The sequence below is a fragment of the Antechinus flavipes genome, chromosome 4 (genome assembly GCF_016432865.1).
Source record: "Antechinus flavipes isolate AdamAnt ecotype Samford, QLD, Australia chromosome 4, AdamAnt_v2, whole genome shotgun sequence".
Taxonomy (NCBI): Eukaryota; Metazoa; Chordata; class Mammalia; order Dasyuromorphia; family Dasyuridae; genus Antechinus; species Antechinus flavipes.
The window spans coordinates 222,622,327-222,642,977 of NC_067401.1; the positions used below are offsets into that span (position 1 = coordinate 222,622,327).

At 34.1% G+C, this 20,651-nt stretch overlaps 1 protein-coding gene across 1 annotated transcript in view; it reads right to left on the minus strand.

Annotated features, from left to right (window-relative positions):
- The window catches only part of HMGCLL1 (3-hydroxymethyl-3-methylglutaryl-CoA lyase like 1), a 245,224-nt gene that overhangs the window by 109,917 nt on the left and 114,656 nt on the right, over positions 1–20,651 (minus strand). Inside the window, exons 4-5 of the mRNA XM_051997181.1 lie at positions 2,591–2,686; positions 98–246 (exon numbers count right to left, since the gene is read on the minus strand). Of these exons, the coding sequence (XP_051853141.1) occupies positions 98–246; positions 2,591–2,686 (245 nt within the window). The remainder of the gene's footprint in view (positions 1–97; positions 247–2,590; positions 2,687–20,651) is intronic.

Genomic DNA, 20,651 nt, shown 5'->3' on the forward strand with positions numbered 1-20,651 from the left:
AGAAGACAGCTTTAAAAAAGCAGGAAACTTAAGGAGAAAAAATATTTCAAGTGCATCAGTTCATAAAATATAGTTACTTGCAAAGTTTAATAAATACCCTCGCACTGGAACATTGATATGCCTTGCTGACTTAACAACTGCTTCAAATCTCTCCATGCTTTCTTCAATAGAACAATTAATGTTCTTCTTACTGAATGACTCAGATGCTGCCCCAAATACTGACACTTCTGTGGCCCCAGCTGCAATCTGTAAAACATAATTCAGAGGCAAAAATTTGAGACCTGACAGATGGTAATTAAGTGATGTTAAAAGGAAGAAATTAAAACATAGATTTATTTTCCCCTAAATCTTTGGTATGTGATTATTTTCTACCATCTAACATTTTTTATCTATCACTCTGATTTATGACAATTTTATAAATGGTATTAAAAATGTAATTATGAGGCTGGAAAGATACTTACAATTTTTAATTATCATTTATTTACTGTAAGTGATATTTTGCCTTCATATCTCAATTGAAATAGGAAAAAGACAGAACTTTTGTTAAAATTTTTTGGGTTAGTTTGTTGTTGTTGTTTATTTGTTTACAATAGAAGATACTCTGTTAAAATAAAATTGTCAAAAGCTGGAATATTAAGGCATTAGACTCCTTTCTCCTCCCAAATTCAAGAACAAATTTTTTTTAAAACAACTTTTCCTTTTAGAGGTTTTCCAATGTTGACTTCTTTTTATTGTTACAAGAAAACCTTTCCTCTTTTTTTTTGCTTTTTGTTTACCTCACATCTTTCATTCTTTACCAACTCCCTTGTTTGCCTCATAATATGATCCTTTCATTTATCCTAAATTGCCCAGCTGAAAATCATCTTCTTCCATCAGTTTTGACTCTGTCTCTCTCTTCGGGGCCCTCCAATGTTTCACCTCAATTGTTAAGTACTAATTCCAAGTTTTCAGTTCAATTTTATGGGCCTACTAAGGTTCTCTCCCTGTTTTTATCTTTTTCTTCCTCTTCTCTTGCCTACATTTAGTAAATAACAGTAAATAGTATTTAATAAATAAACCATTTCTGAATTATGAAATGTGTACTGAAATCCATCATCTATAGCATCTATATACCTTCTTCATTTGTTCCTTCATGTTATAACAATAACCTATTAGGCAATAAAATATATGTGTGCCTTATTTTCTTGTGTTTTTCCACATTGTAACCATTAATTTATCAAACAGTAAAACAAAATATAAAAAGCAATTATAATATCTAAAAAACAATATGAATATATAATACTCAATTTGACACCTTGATTATAGATTAGATAGTCATCAAACTCAACACTTTAGATCACATCTCCAATTGGAGATGTATGGGGAAAAATTTTATACATGCTCTCAAAACATTTTTGGCCACTATCCATAGCTACTTTAACCTATTTTAGCATATTATTAATAATAGGGTTGATTTAACATCTCAAATCATCCTTTGCCCCCCCATACACAGTTGTATTAATTCTATTTTAACACATAATTATTAATACAGCTGATTATATCCTTTCTCAATCTTTGCAGCCTGGCAAATCTAATGGTAGGAAAGGTCTAGCATAAAGGGAGGGCACAGAAAAGGTTAAAAAATTGACAAATAAATGCAATGCTTGGGAAGCTGTGTGGCTCAGTAAAAATAAAAGAAGATTTCTACAGTCAGAGAACTGGGTACAAAACCTATTTCCAGCATTTTACTGCCTACACAACTTTGAACAAGTCAAAACCTTTCTGCATCACATTTTTCATATGAAAAATGAGAGAAGTGGATTCGATAACCTCTATTATACCTTCCAGGTCTTGAACTATGCTTTTATAGTAACTGTCCTAGAAATTTTTTTGAAGTGTTCTTAATTATTACAGATAGCCACTGAGTTCTCTTGTGTTTAAGTACCACTAAAGTCACATAGTGGTTATGTGACCTTGGATAGTTCACTTAGGTTTTTAGTCTTCTACATCTGGGTTTCTTGAATTTCTTCCACTCACAATCCTTTTTTGCCCAAGAAATTTTTATGTGATCCCATATTTATAAATTTATAAAATATACAAATCAAACATTTACTGATAATAAATCATAATTTCATGATCCCCACATTCAGTTATGAGATCCTATATGAAGTGATAATCAACAGTTTAAGAAGCTGAGTTCTAAGCAATTCTCTAAGACTATAAGTTGTTGATTTTTTTGGCCCACATTATTAAGAGTTTACTAATTGGGAGTTCCCTTAACTCCAAGGTTCAGTCCCTATTCTAATTTTATATTTTAAAAGTTAGAAAAAATTACAGTACATTTTAGAGCAATTATTATTACAGATAGGTCAATTAAAATAAAAGGTTTGACACTTGAAAATATAATCTTCATTTATCTGAAAAATGCATTTATATGCTACACTTCATTCCTCCAAAATCCTAATAAATGAGGTATGACTGCCTAAACAGCATGACAACTCAATCCTTGTGAGATATACATGTGGAATATAAGTATCATGGCCTTAGGAAATTTGCTTGATAAAAGTCGACATTATATTCTTCAGCTTTTAGAGAAATTAATATTACTTACAGCATTATGAAAGCCCTGAAGATTAGGAGTGAGCACAGGATATCGAACACCAGGGTATTGATAGATGCCTTTCATTACTTCTGTATGATCTGCCATCTTCAACATATAATAGTTAATAGGTTTTATTTTTATTATAAAACATGACTTTATATTTATATTAAATTTTAATAGTAATGATCATTATTATTTATATATAGGCCATGAAAATCAAACATCTCTATTCTAAAAATATGTACTGAAATCCATCATCTATAGCAGAGGTACCAATTTATAACTGGCAAAACGCCAAAGTATGGCCAGAATCATATTAAAGTGTAATTGTGAAATGTTTAAAAAATAGACAGAAATACAATGCAATATAGCTAATGTTAATCTGTGGCTTCCTAAGTCAATATATAGCCTACAAGGATCAATTTCTATTTAAGTTTAACACCATTGATTAGGATCCCAATAAAATAACACCAAGTACTTAAGACATAAAATAACAGAATATAAACTCTCCAGATTTCATTGAACAGATGCACAAAATGTTGTGTAATATAATCAAATATTTATGAAAGGAAAGGACCTTAGTAGATATTTAGTGTGAACCTCTTACTTGAGATTGCTAAAACACTGGAGGAGAAATTGAAGCCATGTCTGGTCCTTGCCAATCCTAATTTCTACCTTCTTTTGGCTATTTTTATATACTGATATAAAATTACAGTACCTAATCATACTACCAATTATCCTCCATCTATGATTTAACTAATTGTTATTTAAATCAACAATTTTAATGATACAAGTAGCTCTTCTGCAAATGAATACTTTCTACCACGACATTTTGCAATATTAGATTGCCGGTACTAAGTTTAATGACATACATGAGGTCACATAATAAGTATCAAAGATAAAAACAGAACCAAAGTCTTCTTAGCCTCATACCAAATTTTCATGCTTTTCAGCTTTCTCTAAATATCTACTATTATTTTGTAGAAACAGAGATTAAACAAATGAAAAACAATATATGAAAGGTCATAAAGAAAGTAATGTATCTATATTGAAAACTTATTAAGATCTTACTATATATGTGCAAAGTACTGGAGTAAAGTAGTGTGTGTAAAGTAATGGAGATGAAAAATAGAGAAAAAATAGAGAAAAAAGAGAGAGAGAGAGAGAAAGAGAGAGCGAGAGAGACAGACAGACAGACAGACACAAAGGCCGAGACAAAGGCCGAGGCAGAGACCGAGACAGAGACAGACAGAAAGACAAAGAGAGACACAGAGAGACACAGAGAGACACACAGAAAGGGAGGGAGGGAAGGAAGGAAGGAAGAAAAGACAAATGGGAGAAAGGAGGGAGAAAGGGACAGAGGGAAAAAAGGAAGAGAGAGAAGTAATAAAAGAAGGAAGGAAGGAAAGAAGAAAAAAGAATTTAACTATATAATACAGCTTACAGTGGACTGGCATCAAATAATCTCTGATTTGCTATCAATTCCTGATTTGCTGACATGCTATTTGGTTCACCAATGTGGCATGTATCAAATTGAATCTCAAGAAGAATTCCAAGAAAGGATGTTACAAGTTTTTTTTTTTTTTTTTAAAGAATAAAAAAAGTGGGTTAATGTGCATATATACACATTTAATGTGTTTAATGCCATTCTTAGAATTCTGTGCTTATTTTCCTGTTGGTCTTAGTCATAGTGGATTAGAACTGATGCTTTTGGTAGAGAGAAAATGGACCCCTACTTCATAATTTCCTTTCAATGAAAACTTCAGGGAATTTCCTGCGCTTGCTATCTACACAATTTCAGGTGCAGAACACTGACTACATGTCTAAATGATACAAATTGATACAATTTAAATGTTTATATTAAAACATTCTTCAAATTTTAATTTAGTATGTGTATATATGCATATAGAAAAACACATATGTATGTTTATACAAATATGCATATGTATATGTGTGTATGCACACACATCATTATAAACTTCTTGAAGGTAGATACTCTTTTGCATCTTTTTTTAATCCCCAGCACTTATCATAACACATGATACATAATAAGTACTTAATAGATGTTTATTAATTGATAAACATATACCTATATATATGTACGTTCTATCATTTCAACTTTTTTTTATTGTGATCTGAGACCATGATTTCAATGGTATACAGACCTCCCAAGTGAGTAAATTCCCATCAGTTCAGGTAAGCTGCTTCTCTACATCTGATAGAAGTATAGGATGTTATCCTGAACTTCTAGGTTTGGCCCAGATGACCTTCCAAATCCCTTCTAATTCTGGAATTTTATATTTCTTTGGAAGCCGTTCTTCTAATGAACACAAATGCATTCTGATTTAGTGTTCAGACATGGCTATATGTACATGTATCATAGGATCTAATAATTCAAACAAATATAGATTCTAAAATACACGAGGGAAAAACCCTGACATGTTAATTATGAATAATTCCTTGAACGAATGTAAAAGACAATTTATTAGACATAAAAGAAAGCATTTTCTAATTCATTTAGTTAATAATTTGTCTATTTTATGTAATAAAATTTCATGGTCATAAATGTGAGAATCTAATAAAATAATATATTTTGGTCCTTAAGCAGTTCAAGAGCTAACAGAAAATAACATAATTTAATGTGAATTCTGACTCATTGGGTATATCCTATAAGAAAATTCTGAAACTTGGATAATATAAAACATAGCAATATTTATCTGCTATCATCCCACCATCAATGCCCTTGTTGTCTATTTAATATGGTTCTAATCCATTAAAGAAAGTTTAAAAAGATATGTTTTAAATAGTTAAAGCAGATTTGTAATAGCAAAGAATTTGAAAGTGGAAAGATACTCATCAACTGGGTAAAAAATTAATATTCAAAATATAATGTGAGTTAAATAACAAAATTTGACATTTGGACATAAGCATTTTAAGTGACATCTCTTAACCGTATTTTCATGTGTGTATTCCATGCCACCTAATAAATCAATTGTTTTCCACCTCACATATATTGTGCTCTTCCATTCCCCACCAAAAAAACTCTTTCCCTTTCTTTTTCCTAAAAATGTCCTTCTTGTATTACTTGCACTCCGTATCTTTCATTTAACTCTAAGCCTAAATGACTTCAATTAATCAATCAATATCTATTAAAAACTTAGAATAGGACATTTTATATAAAATATTCATAGTTGCTTAATTTGTACTTGCAAAAACTTAAATATAGTTTGTTTGACACTTAGATAATGGTTAAATAATTTACAGTATAATTAATATAAAGAAATATTATGGCAAAATACAAAAGATAACTATGAAAAATACAAGGAAATACGAAAACATTCATAAAAAGGATAGAGTGAAATCAAGAACAGCATGTCCATTATTTTTTCATATTGATTACAACTATATTAAAAATCAAAAGTGTAGAGGACCAGCAAAGATGGCCAAGTAGGAGACAGTAGTATAGCTCATCCTTCAAAATACTAATCCACATAGACCTCAAAAATGTACCAAAATTCCTCAGGCCAGGACAGACAAAGGTTTTTAGACAATGGGGGATATGCTTAGCCAGGAGGGGACCTCATGGAATTTTCCAGTTTAGTTTTTGAACAGGATGTATGTAAAGTGCAATAAAAGATACAAAATCCAGCATCAAGAGCTCTGATTTTGTGTAAGGAAAAAATGGGTATCAAATATCAGTTCTGTCATCCATTCACCAAGGGTAGTGGCTGATCTAATGTATATGGAAATGGGGAAATGCACCTGTGGTGAGAGTCCAGGGCAAAAACTAGGAACAGTATCCAAAAATACCATGAAAGCCATGATCCCAAAATTAAAACAAAGTCTCAGATACAGCCTCACAATCAGTTTGAAGTCTCAAGTATAATAAGAAATGGATGAAACTTGGACAAAAGGGGTTATCTTTGACCCGATACCACTATTAGATCTATTTGCAAAAAGATTAGAATAAAAAGGAAAAGATACCTTTTAAATAGTTACAGCAGATTAGTAATAGCAAAGAATTGGAAAGTGGAAAGATACTCATCAACTGGGTAATGATTGAAGTTGTGATATATTATTGTGATGAAATAACTACTGTACTGTAAGAAATGATGAGTTCAATGATATCAGGACAGATTTGCATGAACTATAAAGAAAAATGAGCAAAATCAAGGGATCATTTTATGTAACAAAAATATTAAGCAAGATTTTAAGTGAGTAGCTATTTTGGTTTTTATAAATACATTAATTATAAAGGACATATGAAGAAAGACACTATCTGCATCTAGAGAGTCAACTGATTATAGAATAATTTTATACATATGCACACACACACATACCTATTTGCGTCTAATAATAGCCATCTCTAGGATGGGAGGGAGGGAGAGAAGAAATAAAAGAAATTTGCATGATAACTTTATTATATATTTAAAAGGAATAGCAATTATATGTAATTGATTTGTAGTTTAATGTGTAATCATTTTTCATTATATTGTATTACAGAAATGCTTATTTTATCCATAAATTAAAAAAAATTAAAATGCCAGTTCTGTTGCATTAAATCTATACCAGATAGCTATGGTATTTGAGTCTAGTAATAGTATATTAGCACTTTAACCAGTAATATACTAGAACTTTTATATTTGGTATTTCTCAGATCTAAACCAAGGTCAGGAGCTTGAAAAGATGAGATCAGGAAGGCAGCAATCAGACTTCACTCTATGTCAGAAAACTTGGGATCAATGAAAGCTTGCAAGTCCCCAGCCTGAACCATGCCTAAAACCCTTAAAGAATATTATACAATAACCGGGAAAGGCATCATTAGAAATCACAGAAGGAAAACTCTGAAAAATATTATGGCCAATTTGCAGAGCATCCAGGTCAAAGAAAAATATTTCAAGCCATCAGAAAGAAAAAATCCCAGTACTAGACCTCATCAGTAGATATAAGAAAACAGTCTTAAGTGTTGAAATAAGGATGAAATATTTATACTTTAATATCTGGAAATTATACTCATACATGTGTATAAAACTGTAATATCATAAAGTTGAATAAAACAAAGAACCTGGGAATGATTTTGTGATGTTTCAATTTGAAAAAGAAAGAAGAGGAAGAGGACAAAGATGATAAAAACAATGAGGAAAATCAAAGGAGTACATTACTAGTACAGGATGAGGAAGAGAAGAAGGGTAGAAGATATTCTCACATAACAGGGTATATTAGAAAAAAAAATTTAAAAAAGTGGAGAAATGAGTGACACATATTTTCACTTTCATCTTTATTGGTCAAAATAAGAAAGAATATCTATACAGACAGGGGACAGAAATGCATTTCACGTAAAAGGAAAATAAGCAAATAAACTCTTAACTACAGAGAAACCATGAGTAGGGGGTTTAAAAGGAAAGAAATAGAGTTAAAACTTCTAAAAGGAAAGAAATAAAAAGTTAGCACATATTTTAGGTGAAAGAAAAAGAAGAGGGGCAAAAGATCATCAAAACTAGAAAACTGTGATATACTCTCCTTGCTCATTGTTCTCTTAATCTTCTTTTTATTTTTTTTTTTTAACCTGAGGCAGTTTGGGTTAAGTGACACAGCTAGGAAGTGTTAAGTGTCTGAGGACAGATTTGATCTCAGGTTCTCCTGATACAGGGCTGGTGCTTTCTCCACTGTGCCACCTAGCTGCCCCTACTCTCTTAATCTTTATAAAAAGGAGGAATCAAACAGTGGGAAAGTAAATGAAAATAGGAGGGGAAAGCACAATTACTGATAACTGTGAATGTGATCAACTTGCCCATAAAATGGATGAGGAAAACAGAAAATATTAGAAAATAACAATTCAGGTAGATAGACATAGATAAATGTCATTTATCCTTCATTGTAGAAGAGGATCAATTACATTAGGAAGGTGATGTGAATTGGATTTAAATGAGGCAGGGGGCTGCAAAGTCACCAGACTCATTCTCTCTTCAGAAGTCATCTGGGTCCAGTGGCAAACTATAGATTCAGACAATGGGAGGCTAAAGGCAGTGGGAGACCTAGGCCTTTTTAAACTGAAGGATCTTTCTCAGGTCTTAGTTTGCATGAACAACATCTATTCTGTTATTAAGGCTATGTAAGAAAGGAGATCCAAAAATAGTCTTTGACTGACACAAAAATAAATAAATAATCTAGGAGGGGAAGATACTCAGGGTTTCTGGCCAGAACCGAAACAGTTACTATTTATAATCACCCAAAATTCAGTGACTAAGGGAGGCTTGGGCTGGATCTATTGTTGGCCTGTGAGTCTAAGGGATTTGGGTTTAAGGCTTTAAGGTAACTTCACTTGAATCCAAATGGGCTTTATCAAAGCCTTGTTTTTCTGTGCTGTATTTCAAGAAATCATAAATGAAACTACCTGTGGCAAAAGAGTTAATTGTTCCAGTTATTTTTTTAATGATAGAATAAATATGCAGGGAAGAAAAAAAATCTAAGTTGTAAACATCACAACATCTTGTAAAGTTTCAGTAATCAAAATTATGTGGACAGAGGGATACATAGGTAGATAGATAGATAGATAGAGATTTGGATATATGTATGTCTAGTGTTTATAATAAACATACTTGGAAATAAAAAAAAGATTTAAAGCAAAATCTTTAATTCAGCTACAATTAAAAAGGCAGAGGTAGCAATTTTAATTTCAGATTTAGTTGAAACAAAAACATTATGCTGAAAGTTACTAAAGACAAAAATAATTATAAAGTTATATGAACTTAAACAGAATCTAAATAGACTTATGTTTGATAAATCCAAAGATGTCAACTATTGAAGTAAAATCTCAGTATTCAACAAAACTAACAATTAGACTTAACAGCAATCTAGAAGAAACAAGTTATTATAGATCAATGTTTTGCTGTATACCAAGAAAGGCTCCAAATGGTTATATAATTTAAACATAAAAATGATACTATAGCCAAATAAGAGAAGCAAGGAAAAATTACTTTTTACATCTATAAAGTGTTTATGACCAACAAAAATATTAAGATTCACAGAAAGACAAAAGAGACAATACTGATCTTATAAAGTTACTTGTCTTATTTTTTATTTGCTTTTTGGTGGGGAGGGGTTTTCACAAAAATAAACAATGCAAATAAAATTAGAAAGAAAAATGTCAATAGGTTTAAAAAAGAAAACAAAAACTTTGCACCAAATTTCTCTGGAAAAAGTCTCATTTTCATAATTAACATGGAACTAATTTAAATTCAATAAGAGTAATTTTCCCATTGATAAACAGGGGAATGTACAGGCAGTTTTATGAGGAAGATTTTCATATTATCAACAACTGAGTGAAAAAATGCTCCAAATCAATACTAATTTTTAAATGCAAATTAAATCAATCAGATTCACATGTATACTAGGACAATGGAACTCATATTGCTTGACTATGCATATTCATAGCAAAACTTTTTTTGTATTTCTACCAGGAATGGAGAAAAAGAGAAAATATATTTTTGTTAACTAAAAATCTTTAAGATTTCCATAGGGAATGGGGAGATGTGTGAAAAGGGGTATTATTCAATAGCTCCCAAGCTCCTTTTTTTTTTAAATAACTTTTTATTGACAGAACCCATGCCAGGATAATTTTTTACAGCATTATCCCTTGCACTCACTTCTGTTCTGATTTTTCCCCTCCCTCCCTCTACCCCTCCCCCAGATGGCAAGCAATCCTTTACATGTTAAATAGGTTACAGTCTATTCTAGATAAAATATATATATGTGTGCAAAACTGAACAGTTCTCTTGTTGTCCAGGGAGAATTGGATTCAGAAGGTATAAATAACCCGGGAAGAAAAACAAAAATGCAAGCAGTTTATATTCATTTCCCAGTATTCTTTCTTTGGGTGTAGCTGCTTCTGTCCATCCTTGATCAATTGAAACTTTATTAGCTCTCTTTATCGAAGAGATCCACTTCCATCAGAATACATCCTCAAACAGTATTGTTGTTGAGATATATAATGATATCCTGGCTCTGCTCATTTCACTTAGCATCAGTTCATGTAAGTCTCGCCAGTCCTCTCTGTATTCATCCTGCTGGTCATTGTTTACAGAACAATAATATTCCAAAATGTTCATATACCACAATTTACTCAACCATTCTCCAATTGATGGGTATCCATTCATTTTCCAGCTTCTAAAGACTACAAACAGGGCTGCCACAAACATTCTGGCACATACCAGTCCCTTTCCCTTCTTTAGTATCTCTTTATATAAGCCCAGTAGAAACACTGCTGGATCAAAGGGTATGCACAGTTTGATAATTTTTTGAGCATAGTTCCAAATTGCTCTCCAGAATGGCTGGATGTGTTCACAATTCCACCAACAATGTATCAGTGTCCCTGTTTTCCCACATCCCCTCCAACATTCCGCATTATCTTTCCCTGTCATTCTAGCCAATCTGACAGGTGTGTAATGGTATCTCAGAGTTGTCTTAATTTGCATTTCTCTGATTAATAATGATTTGGAGCATCTTTTCATATGACTATAAATAGTTTCAATTTCTTCATCTGAGAACTGTCTGTTCATATTCTTTGACCATTTATCAATTGGAGAATGGCTTGATTTCTTATAAATTAGAGTCAATTCTCTATATATTTTGGAAATGAGGCCTTTATCAGAACCTTTCACTGTAAAAATGTTTTCCCAGTTTATTGTTTCCCTTCTGCATTTGTCTGCATTTGTTTTTTTTGTACAAAAACTTTTCAATTTGATATAATCAAAATTTTTTATTTGGTGGTCAATAGTGATCTCTAGTTCTTCTTTGGTCATAAATTCCTCCCTCTTCCACAGGTCTGACAGGTAAACTATCCTATGCTCTTCCAATTTATTTATAATCTCATTCTTTATGCCTAGGTCATGAACCCATTTTGACCTTATCTTGGTATACAGTGTTAAGTGTGGGTCAATGCCTAATTTCTGCCATACTAATTTCCAATTTTCCCAGCAATTTTTGTCAAATAATGTGTTCTTATCCCAAAAACTGGGATCTTTGGGTTTGTCAAATACTATATTATTAAAGTTATTGGCTGTTTTGTCCATTGAACCTAACCTATTCCACTGATCAACTAGTCTATTTCTTAGACAATACCAGATGGTTTTAGTAACTGCTGCTTTATAATATAATTTTAGATCTGGTACAGCTAGGCCATCTTCATTTGATTTTTTTTTTTCATTAATTCCCTTGAAATTCTTGACCTTTTGTTTTTCCATATGAACTTTGTTGTTATTTTTTCTAGGTCATCAAAGTAGTTTTTTGGGAGTCTGATTGGTATAGCGCTAAATAAATAGATTAGTTTAGGTAGTATTGTCATCTTTATTATATTTGCTCGCTCAATCCAAGAGCATTTAATATTTTTCCAGTTGGTTAGCTCAGACTTAATTTGTGTGGAAAGTGTTTTGTAGTTTTGCTCATAAAAGTTTCTGATTTTCCCTTGGCAGATAGATTCCTAAATATTTTATACAATCAGTAGTTACTTTAAATGGAATTTCTCTTTGTAACTCTAACTGTTGGGTTTTGTTAGTGATATATAAGAATGCTGATGACTTATGTGGGTTTATTTTGTATCCTGCAACTTTGCTAAAGGTGTGGATTGTTTCTAATAACTTTTTAGTAGAGTCTCTGGGGTTCTCTAAGTATACCATCATATCATCAGCAAAGAGTGATAATTTGGTTTCCTCATTGTCTATTCTTATTCCTTTAATCTCTTTCTCAACTCTTATTGCCAAAGCTAGCATTTCTAATACAATATTAAATAGTAATGGTGATAGTGGGCAACCTTGTTCCCACTCCTGATCTTATTGGGAATGGTTACAGTTTGTCCCCATTACACATGATGCTTACTGCTGGTTTTAAATAGATGCTACTGATTATTTTAAGGAAAAGTCCATTTACTCCTATACTTGCAAGAGTTTTTAATAGGAATGGATGTTGGATTTTATCAAATGCTTTTTCTGCATCTATTGAGATGATCATATGGTTTTTGCTGATTTGATTATTAAAATGGCCAATTATACTAATAGTTTTCCTAATATTGAACCAGCCCTGCATTCCTGGTATAAATCCTACTTGATCATGGTGTATTATCCTGGGGATGATTTTCTGTAGTCTCTTTGCTAATATTTTAGTTAAGATTTTAGCATCAATATTCATTAGGGAAATTGGTCTATAATTTTCTTTCTCTGTTTTCAACCTACCTGATTTAGGTATCAGTACCATGTCTGTGTCATAAAAGGAATTTGGTAGGACTCCTTCATTCCCTATTTTTTCAAATAGTTTATAAAGCATTGGGGCTAATTGTTCTTTGAATGTTTGGTAGAATTCACATGTAAATCCATCTGGTCCCGGGGATTTTTTTTTTAGGGAGTTGATTAATAGCTTGTTCTATTTCTTTTTCTTAAATGGGACTATTTAAGCAATTTACTTCCCCCTCTGATAAGCTGGGAAGCCTATATTTTTGGAGGTAGTCATCCATTTCGCTTAGGTTATCAAATTTATTGGCATAAAGTTGGGCAAAGTAACCCCTTATTATTTCTTTAATTTCCTCTTCATCAGTGGAAAGTTCTCCCTTTTCATTTTTAAGACTACTAATTTGATTTCCCTCTCTCCTTTTTAATCAGATTTACCAAAGGTTTATCAATTTTATTGGTTTTTTCATAAAACTAACTCTTAGTTTTATTTATTAGTTCATTTTTTTTACTTTCTATATTATTAATTTCTCCTTTTAATTTTAGAATTTCAAGTTTACTAATTGATTGGCAGGTTTTAATTTGGTCTTTTTCTAGCTTTTTAAGTTGCGGGCCCAATTCATTGAGCTTCTCTTTCTCTATTTTATTCAAGTAAGCCTCTAAGGATATAAAATTTCCTCTTATTACTGCTTTGGCTGCATCCCATAAATTTTGGTATGATGTCTCATTATCTTGAGTGAAATTGTTAATTGTGTCTATAATTTGCTGCTTCACCCAATCATTCTTTAAGATGAGATTATTTAGTTTCCAATTACTTTTTGGTCTATTTACGCCTAACCATTTGTTGAATGTAGTTTTTATTGCATTGTGATCTGAAAAGAAAGCATTTACTATTTCTGCCTTCCTGCATTTAGTTTTCAGGTCTTTATGTCCTAATATATGGTCAATTTTTGTGTAGGTTCCACAAACTGCTGAGAGGAAAGTATACTCCTTTCTGTCACCATTCAATTTTCTACAGAGATCTATCATACCTAATTTTTCAAATATTCTATTTACCTCTTTAACTTCTTTCTTATTTGTTTTGTGATTTGATTTATCTAAATCTGAGAGTGCAAGATTGAGATCTCCCACTATTATAGTTTTGCTATCTATTTCTTCTCGCAACTCTCTTAAGTTCTCCTTTAGGAAGTTAAATGCTATACCACTTAGTGCATATATGTTTAATACCAATATTGCTTTATTGTCTATAGTACCCTTTAGCAAGATATAGTTTCCTTCCTTATCTCTTTTAATTAGATCAATCCTTGCTTTTGCTTGATCTGAGATAAGGATGGTTACCCCTGCTTTTTTAACTTCACCTGAAGCATAATAGATTCTGCTCCAGCCTTTTACCTTTACTCTGTATGTATCTCCCTGTTTTAATTGTGTTTCCTGTAAACAACATATTGTAGGGTTCTGACTTTTGATCCAGTCTGCTATCTGCCTCCTCTTTATGGAAGAGTTCATCCCATTCACATTTATGGTGAAAATTACTAATTCTATATTTCCTGCAATCCTAATATCCCCAGATTATACTTTTCTTTTTCTTGCCCTCCTTCCCTTCTTCTCTAGTATTAAACTTATTGGTCACTTACGTCACGCAGCTCTCCCTCTTTAGTATCCCTCCTTTCTCCCTTTGAATTCCTTCCCCTTGCTTGTACCCTTCCGTTATACTCTTTTTCCTTCTCCCTTTTCCTCTCCCACTTTTTAATGAAGTGAGAGAAGAATCTCTGTAAAACAAATATGTCAATTATTTCCTCTTTGAGCCAACTCTGATGAGAGCAGGATTCACACAATGTTCCTCCCCCTCTCTAAGTTCCCTCAAATATGATAGGTTTCCTTTGCCTCATCGTCGCATGTAGTTTCCCTCTTTTTATCTCCCCTTTTCCCTTTTTCTAACACTATCCCCTTTCCATTTCTACTTCCCTTTTTTCTGTTATATCTGTAAAATCAAATTATACATATGGTTTTTATGTATATCCACAACAGAAATACAATTCTCAAGAGTTCCTTTTACCTTTTTTCTACTTCTCTTGAGTCCTGTTGTTGGAGATAAAATTTTTTGTTTAAGTCTGGTTTTTTCCTTAGAAACAAATGGAATTCCCCTGTTTCATTAAATGTCCATCTTCTTCCATGGGAAAAAATACTCATCTTAGCTGGGAAGTTTATTCTTGGCTGCATTCCAAACTCTTCTATCTTTTGGAATATCTGATTCCAGGCCCTTCCATCCTTTAATGTTGAGGCAGCCAGATCTTGTGTGACCATTATTGTGGCACCTCGGTATTTGAACTGTTTTTTCCTAGCTACTTGTAAAACTTTTTCTTTAGTCTGAAAATTCTGAAGTTTGGCCACAATATTCCTTGGAGTCTTTATTTTAGTGTCTTTTTCAGAAGGTGTTCAATGAATTCTTTCAACACCTATTTTACCTTCCAATTCTATTACTTCTGGGCAGTTCTCTTTGATGACTTCCTGTAAAATAGTATCTAGGCTCTTTTGTCATCATAATTTTCGGGTAGTCCAATGATCCTCAGGTTATCTCTCCTACATCTATTTTCCAGGTCTGTTGTTTTTCCAAGTAAATATTTGACATTTTTTCCCAATCTTTCATTTTTTTTTTTTTTTTGGTTTTGCTTGACTGATTCTTGGTGTCTCAATGAATCAGTCATTTCTATTTGTTCAGTTCTGATATTTAGTGAGTTGTTTTCTTCATTAGCTTTTTTTACTTTTTGTATATGTCCAATTGCGTTGTTTTGCTTTATGGAATTTTTTTCCATTTCACTAAATTTTTTTTTTTTTTTTAGTGAGTTATTTTCTTTTTCCAATTCACAAATTCTATTTCCCTGCACTTCTTGGGAGTTTTTTATCTTTTCTAATTCACATTTTAGGAAGTTGTTGCTCTCTTGCATAGCTTCTCTTTCCTTTCCCCATTTTTCTTCTAGTTCCTTTTTAAGGTTTTTAATAGTCTCTTCTAGGAGAGCCTTTTGTATTGGAGACCAACAATTGTCTGGAGACTGTCTGCTATTAATCTCTTCAGGGTTGAAAAGCTGTTCTCTTTCTGTATAGAAACTAACAATCGTTCTTTTGATTTTTTTACTCATTTTGTTAAAGCCTGTAAGGTCAGCTTTCAGAGCCAGGAGGTTACCAGCTTCCTCTGCAGAGCAGTGAAAGGTGTATGGACGGGTAGCTGTCCTGCCAACCGGCTACAAAAAGCAGCGAGGTACTGGAGTGCTCTGGGAAAGAGTTCCCCATCCGGGAGTAACTCAGGTCTGCAGGTCTAGGTAGGAAAGTGCCCTGCAAAGAACCCTAGCAGTGTGAGATAACGACTGCCCTGGGGTGTGGTGAGCTTTTTCTTCTCAAAACGCAGCCAGGTGATAAAAGTTCAGATCTTTTATTATCTCCAATATAGCCCGGTTAGCTTAGAGGCCTATCTCTCTGCTTGGTTCCAAGAGCTCTTGCCACTTTGTCCTTTGCTTCTGCCTCTGCTTTCTTCAGCCTCCAGAGCCAGCACCACTCTTCATGTCATTCCAGTGAAAATCTCGACTTGTAGCTTCTTCACTCTGAAGAACTTCTTTGACTGGCCCATTGAAGCTCTATTTATGCTCAAGAGAGGGATTGTGGGTTTTCTCCCATAGTGTTCTCTGGGTCAATATACATTTAGAGGCCCAGTGAAAGCCTCGGTTACATTTTGGACATGGGGTTTTGGGTTTTCTCTCACCCTGTCTTCTCATTGTATCTCTGTATCTACATTGGGCTCTTAGATGTCCAATTTTTCCACATTGAAAACATCGACGAGTTTCTCTAGAATTCCTTTGCCAAGAAGGACCTTGTCTTTCCATGTTCATCATAGTTTGGGCATAATAAGCATTTGTGCCCACTGTGGCACAGCGTCTTATGATCTCCTCCAAAGGAGCATCTTTGTTTAGCCCCCATATAATTCTTTTGCAAACCTCATTGGCATTTTCCTTAGCCAAATGTCTAGTCATTATTTCTGTTGCTGCATTATCTCCAATGGTTCTTATTACAGCTGTTTGTAAACGTCCCACAAAATCTGCAAAAGGTTCATTGGGACCTTGCTCTATTTTTGTGAAAGCATTATTTCCATCTTTCTGTCCAGGGAGAGAATTCCAAGCTTTTATTGCAGCCTTAGAAATTTGCTCATACACTGTTATGGGATAATAAATCTGTTCTGAACTCTCTGCATACTGACCTTGACCAGCTAGTTGGTCAAAAGTGATTTGTCCTGTTTGCCTATTGTGTTGGGCTTGAATCCTACATAATTCATGAAACTCTGAAAGCCACAATAAATTTTGTCCTGGTTCAAGACATGTTTTAGCAATGGATTTCCAGTCATTCGGGGTTAGGATTTTATAAGACAAATTATCTATTAACATCTTCATATAAGATGATGTAGCCCCATAAAGAGTGCAACCCTTTTTCAAATCTTTAATTTTTTCCAAAGTAAAAGGAGTGTATCTTCTCTCTTTTTGACTTGAAGAGTCAATCCTTTCAATCACAGGATATGCGTTTATAAAATCAGATATATCTTCTCCTTCATGTTTTGCTTTAATTAATGCTTTTTCTAATCTTGTCAAATTCTGCTTTACAGGAGAAGCTGACTGTGTTTCTGTCTCTCTCCCTCCCCCTTGTTCCACACATGAAGGGTTAATTGCAGGGGGAGGATCATGAGATGTGGAATCACCTAATTCCTCCTGCTGTGAAGTATCACACTCAGAATTGTAATTAACTCCATTCTCATCTGATTCATCCTCCTTTTCACCTAGTAAAGTTGGCACTTCTTCCTCCTGTACTTTCCTTTTCATCATTCTATCACTTAAATAACTTCTTATAGCCAATTGTATTACATTATATGTATTAATTATTGAGTTAGGCCCATTTTTATCATAGAATTGACAAAGATCCTCTCCAACCAATTTCCATTCATTTAGATCTAATTCCTTATCAAGAGAGAAACAAGGACATATGTCCTTTACAGTTTGTAAAAGTTCAGTGATTTGCTGTAAACTTATAATTAAACCTTGGCTTTCCATAACTTTGACAATGCTCTCTAAACATTTTCCTTGAACAGAAATAGGCTGTTTTCTACATATCTGTCCCATCTTAGCTGAAATTCTACTTTAACTCTTCTAACAAAATTTCTTTGTTGCACTCACCCTAATTTCTGGGTTGAAGAGTCTTTTCCACTGGATCAGGATCAGAGGCTTTTCCACTTGAATCAGGATCGTAGCTTTTCCACTGAAATCCACTGAGGGTGTCTGTTAGCTCCACGATCAGGGCGCCAAAATGTTGTGATCTAGTTCAGATGGATCTGAATCGGTCCCTGTTCGGACGCCAAAATGTGGTGAGCTTTTTCTTCTCAAAATGCAGCCAGGTGATAAAAGTTCAGATCTTTTATTATCTCCAGTATAGCCCGGTTAGCTTAGAGGCCTATCTCTCTGCTTGGTTCCAAGAGCTCTCTCCGAATGTCACCAAATCCAAAGGTCTGTTCCTTCAGCCTCTGCCTCTGCTTTCTTCAGCCTCCAGCCAGCTCCACTCTTCATATCATTCCCGTGAAATCTCGACTTGTAGCTTCTTCACTCTGAAGAACTTCTTCCACTGGCTCATTGAAGCTCTATTTATGCTCAAGAGAGGGATTATGGGTTTTCTCCCATAGTGCTCTCTGGCCCAAAGAGCTTCAAGGGAGGTGTGAACTCATTGAACTCCAATGAGTAAAGGTGTGAACACAAGCCTTGTATTAATTAGTTCTACTTAGTACCTTGTTTCAGGTTCTGCCCAAAATCTTCTTGTAAGATTAGATCAACTATAATTAGTTAGCAGTTAGTAAGGATTCCAACACTGGGGCTAGTCGCTGAGCAGTGAGATTTTCACTTCCCAAGCCAAATCCCGCCCTGGGGCTGTGGGTATTAGAGGTTGAGCAGTGAATGGATTTGCAGGGACTGGAAGTATCTGCCCCGGAAGCACAGTCTGCTGGGGAAGTTCTATTGCCCCAGGCCAAGCCCCCCACTGTGCTGATTAGAGGATGCTCAGGCTGTGCCCTCCTGCTGTGCAGATCTGTAACCAACATCCCCCTCCCCCTGCCCTGCAAAAGCCCCGAACTGCAGGATGTGGTGGCAGGCTGTGTTAAAGTCTGTCCAAGTCACTTCCGGGTTTGAGGGGAAACCAGATCTCATTAGGTTCTGGCGGTTTTTAGAGTACCCTCTGTTTTAGGCTTTAATTTCTCTGCCAGTTTACTGTTTTGTAGTCAAGGCAGAGCAGTCAGCCTATAGCAGAATTGTCTCTATAACTTCTCTAGCCACAGAGATTAACCCCGGCCCTTGGTCTGCTCCATACGCTAGCCTCTCGCTGCCTGTGCTGGTCTGCTCCTGGCCCCTCAGGACAAACCTTTCCTGGCGATCTTCCAGATTGACTTCGCTGGTAAGTTGTAATGCTTCTAATCTTCATGAATTTAAGCAGTGAAGAGCTATTTTTGTGGCTGGATTAAATAGTTGGTTATAAGGAGAATGAGAGGAGCTTAGAGAGTCATGTGTGCCTGCTCCACCATCTTGGCTCCACCCCCGGAAGTCCCCCAGCTCCCAAGCTCCTAAAGTAAAGCTATTCTAGTGGCAATTCTAAACAGTATTGTGATGGTAAATGTTTAACTATGTCTATAAATTAATACACACACTATTAGAATATTAGAATTATACACACATATACATGAATGTATATGCACAATATACATATATAAGTTTATGCATTTTGCTGATATAAAAATGTACAGCATACAATTTTTTTTATTAAAGCTTTTTATTTACAAAGCATAAGCATGGGTAATTTTTCCAACACTGACCCTTGCATTACCTTTTGTTCCAAATTTTCCCCTTCTTCCTCCTATCTCCCCCCCAGCTGTCAGGTAGTCCAATACATGTTAAATATGTTTAAATACATGTTAGATCCAATATATGTATACATATTTATGCAGTTATCTTGGTGCACAAGAAAAATCAGATCAAGAAGGAAAAAAAAAAAAAGAAAAACTGAGAAAGAAAACAAAATGCAAGCAAATAATAACAGAGAGAGTGAGAATGCTATGTTGTGTTCCCCACTTTGTTCCTGTGGTTCTCTCTCTGGGTGTAGATGGTTCTCTTCATCACTGCACAAGTGGAACTGGTTTGCATCATCTCAATGTTGAAGAGAGCCACATCCATCAGAATTATCATCATATAGTCTTGTTGTTGTATTATATAATGAATTCCTGATTCTGCTCATTTCACTTAGCATCAGTTCATGTAAGTCTCTCCAGGCTTCTCTGAAATCATCCTGCTGGTTGTTTCTTAATAGAACAATAATATTCCATAACATCCATACACCACAATTTATTCAGCAATTCTCCAGTTGATGGGCATCCACTCAATTTCCAGTTTCTTGCCACTACAAAAAGCGCTGCCACAAATATTTTTGCTCATGTGGGTCCCTTTCCCTCCTTTAAGATCTCTTGGGATATAATCCCAGTAGAAATACTGCTGGGTAAAAGAGTATGCACAGTTTGATAACTTTTTGAGCATAGTTCCAAATTGCTCTCCAGAATGGTTGGATCCACTCACAGCTCCACCAACAATACATCAGTGTCTCAGTTTTCCCATATCCCCTCCAACATTCGTTATTATCTTTTCCTGTCCTCTTAGCCAATCTGACAGGTGTGTAGAAGTATCTCAGCATTGTCTTAATTTGCATTTCTCTGATCAATAGTAATATGGAGCACCTTTTCATGTGGCTACAAATAGTTCCAATTTCTTCATCTGAAAATTGTTCATATC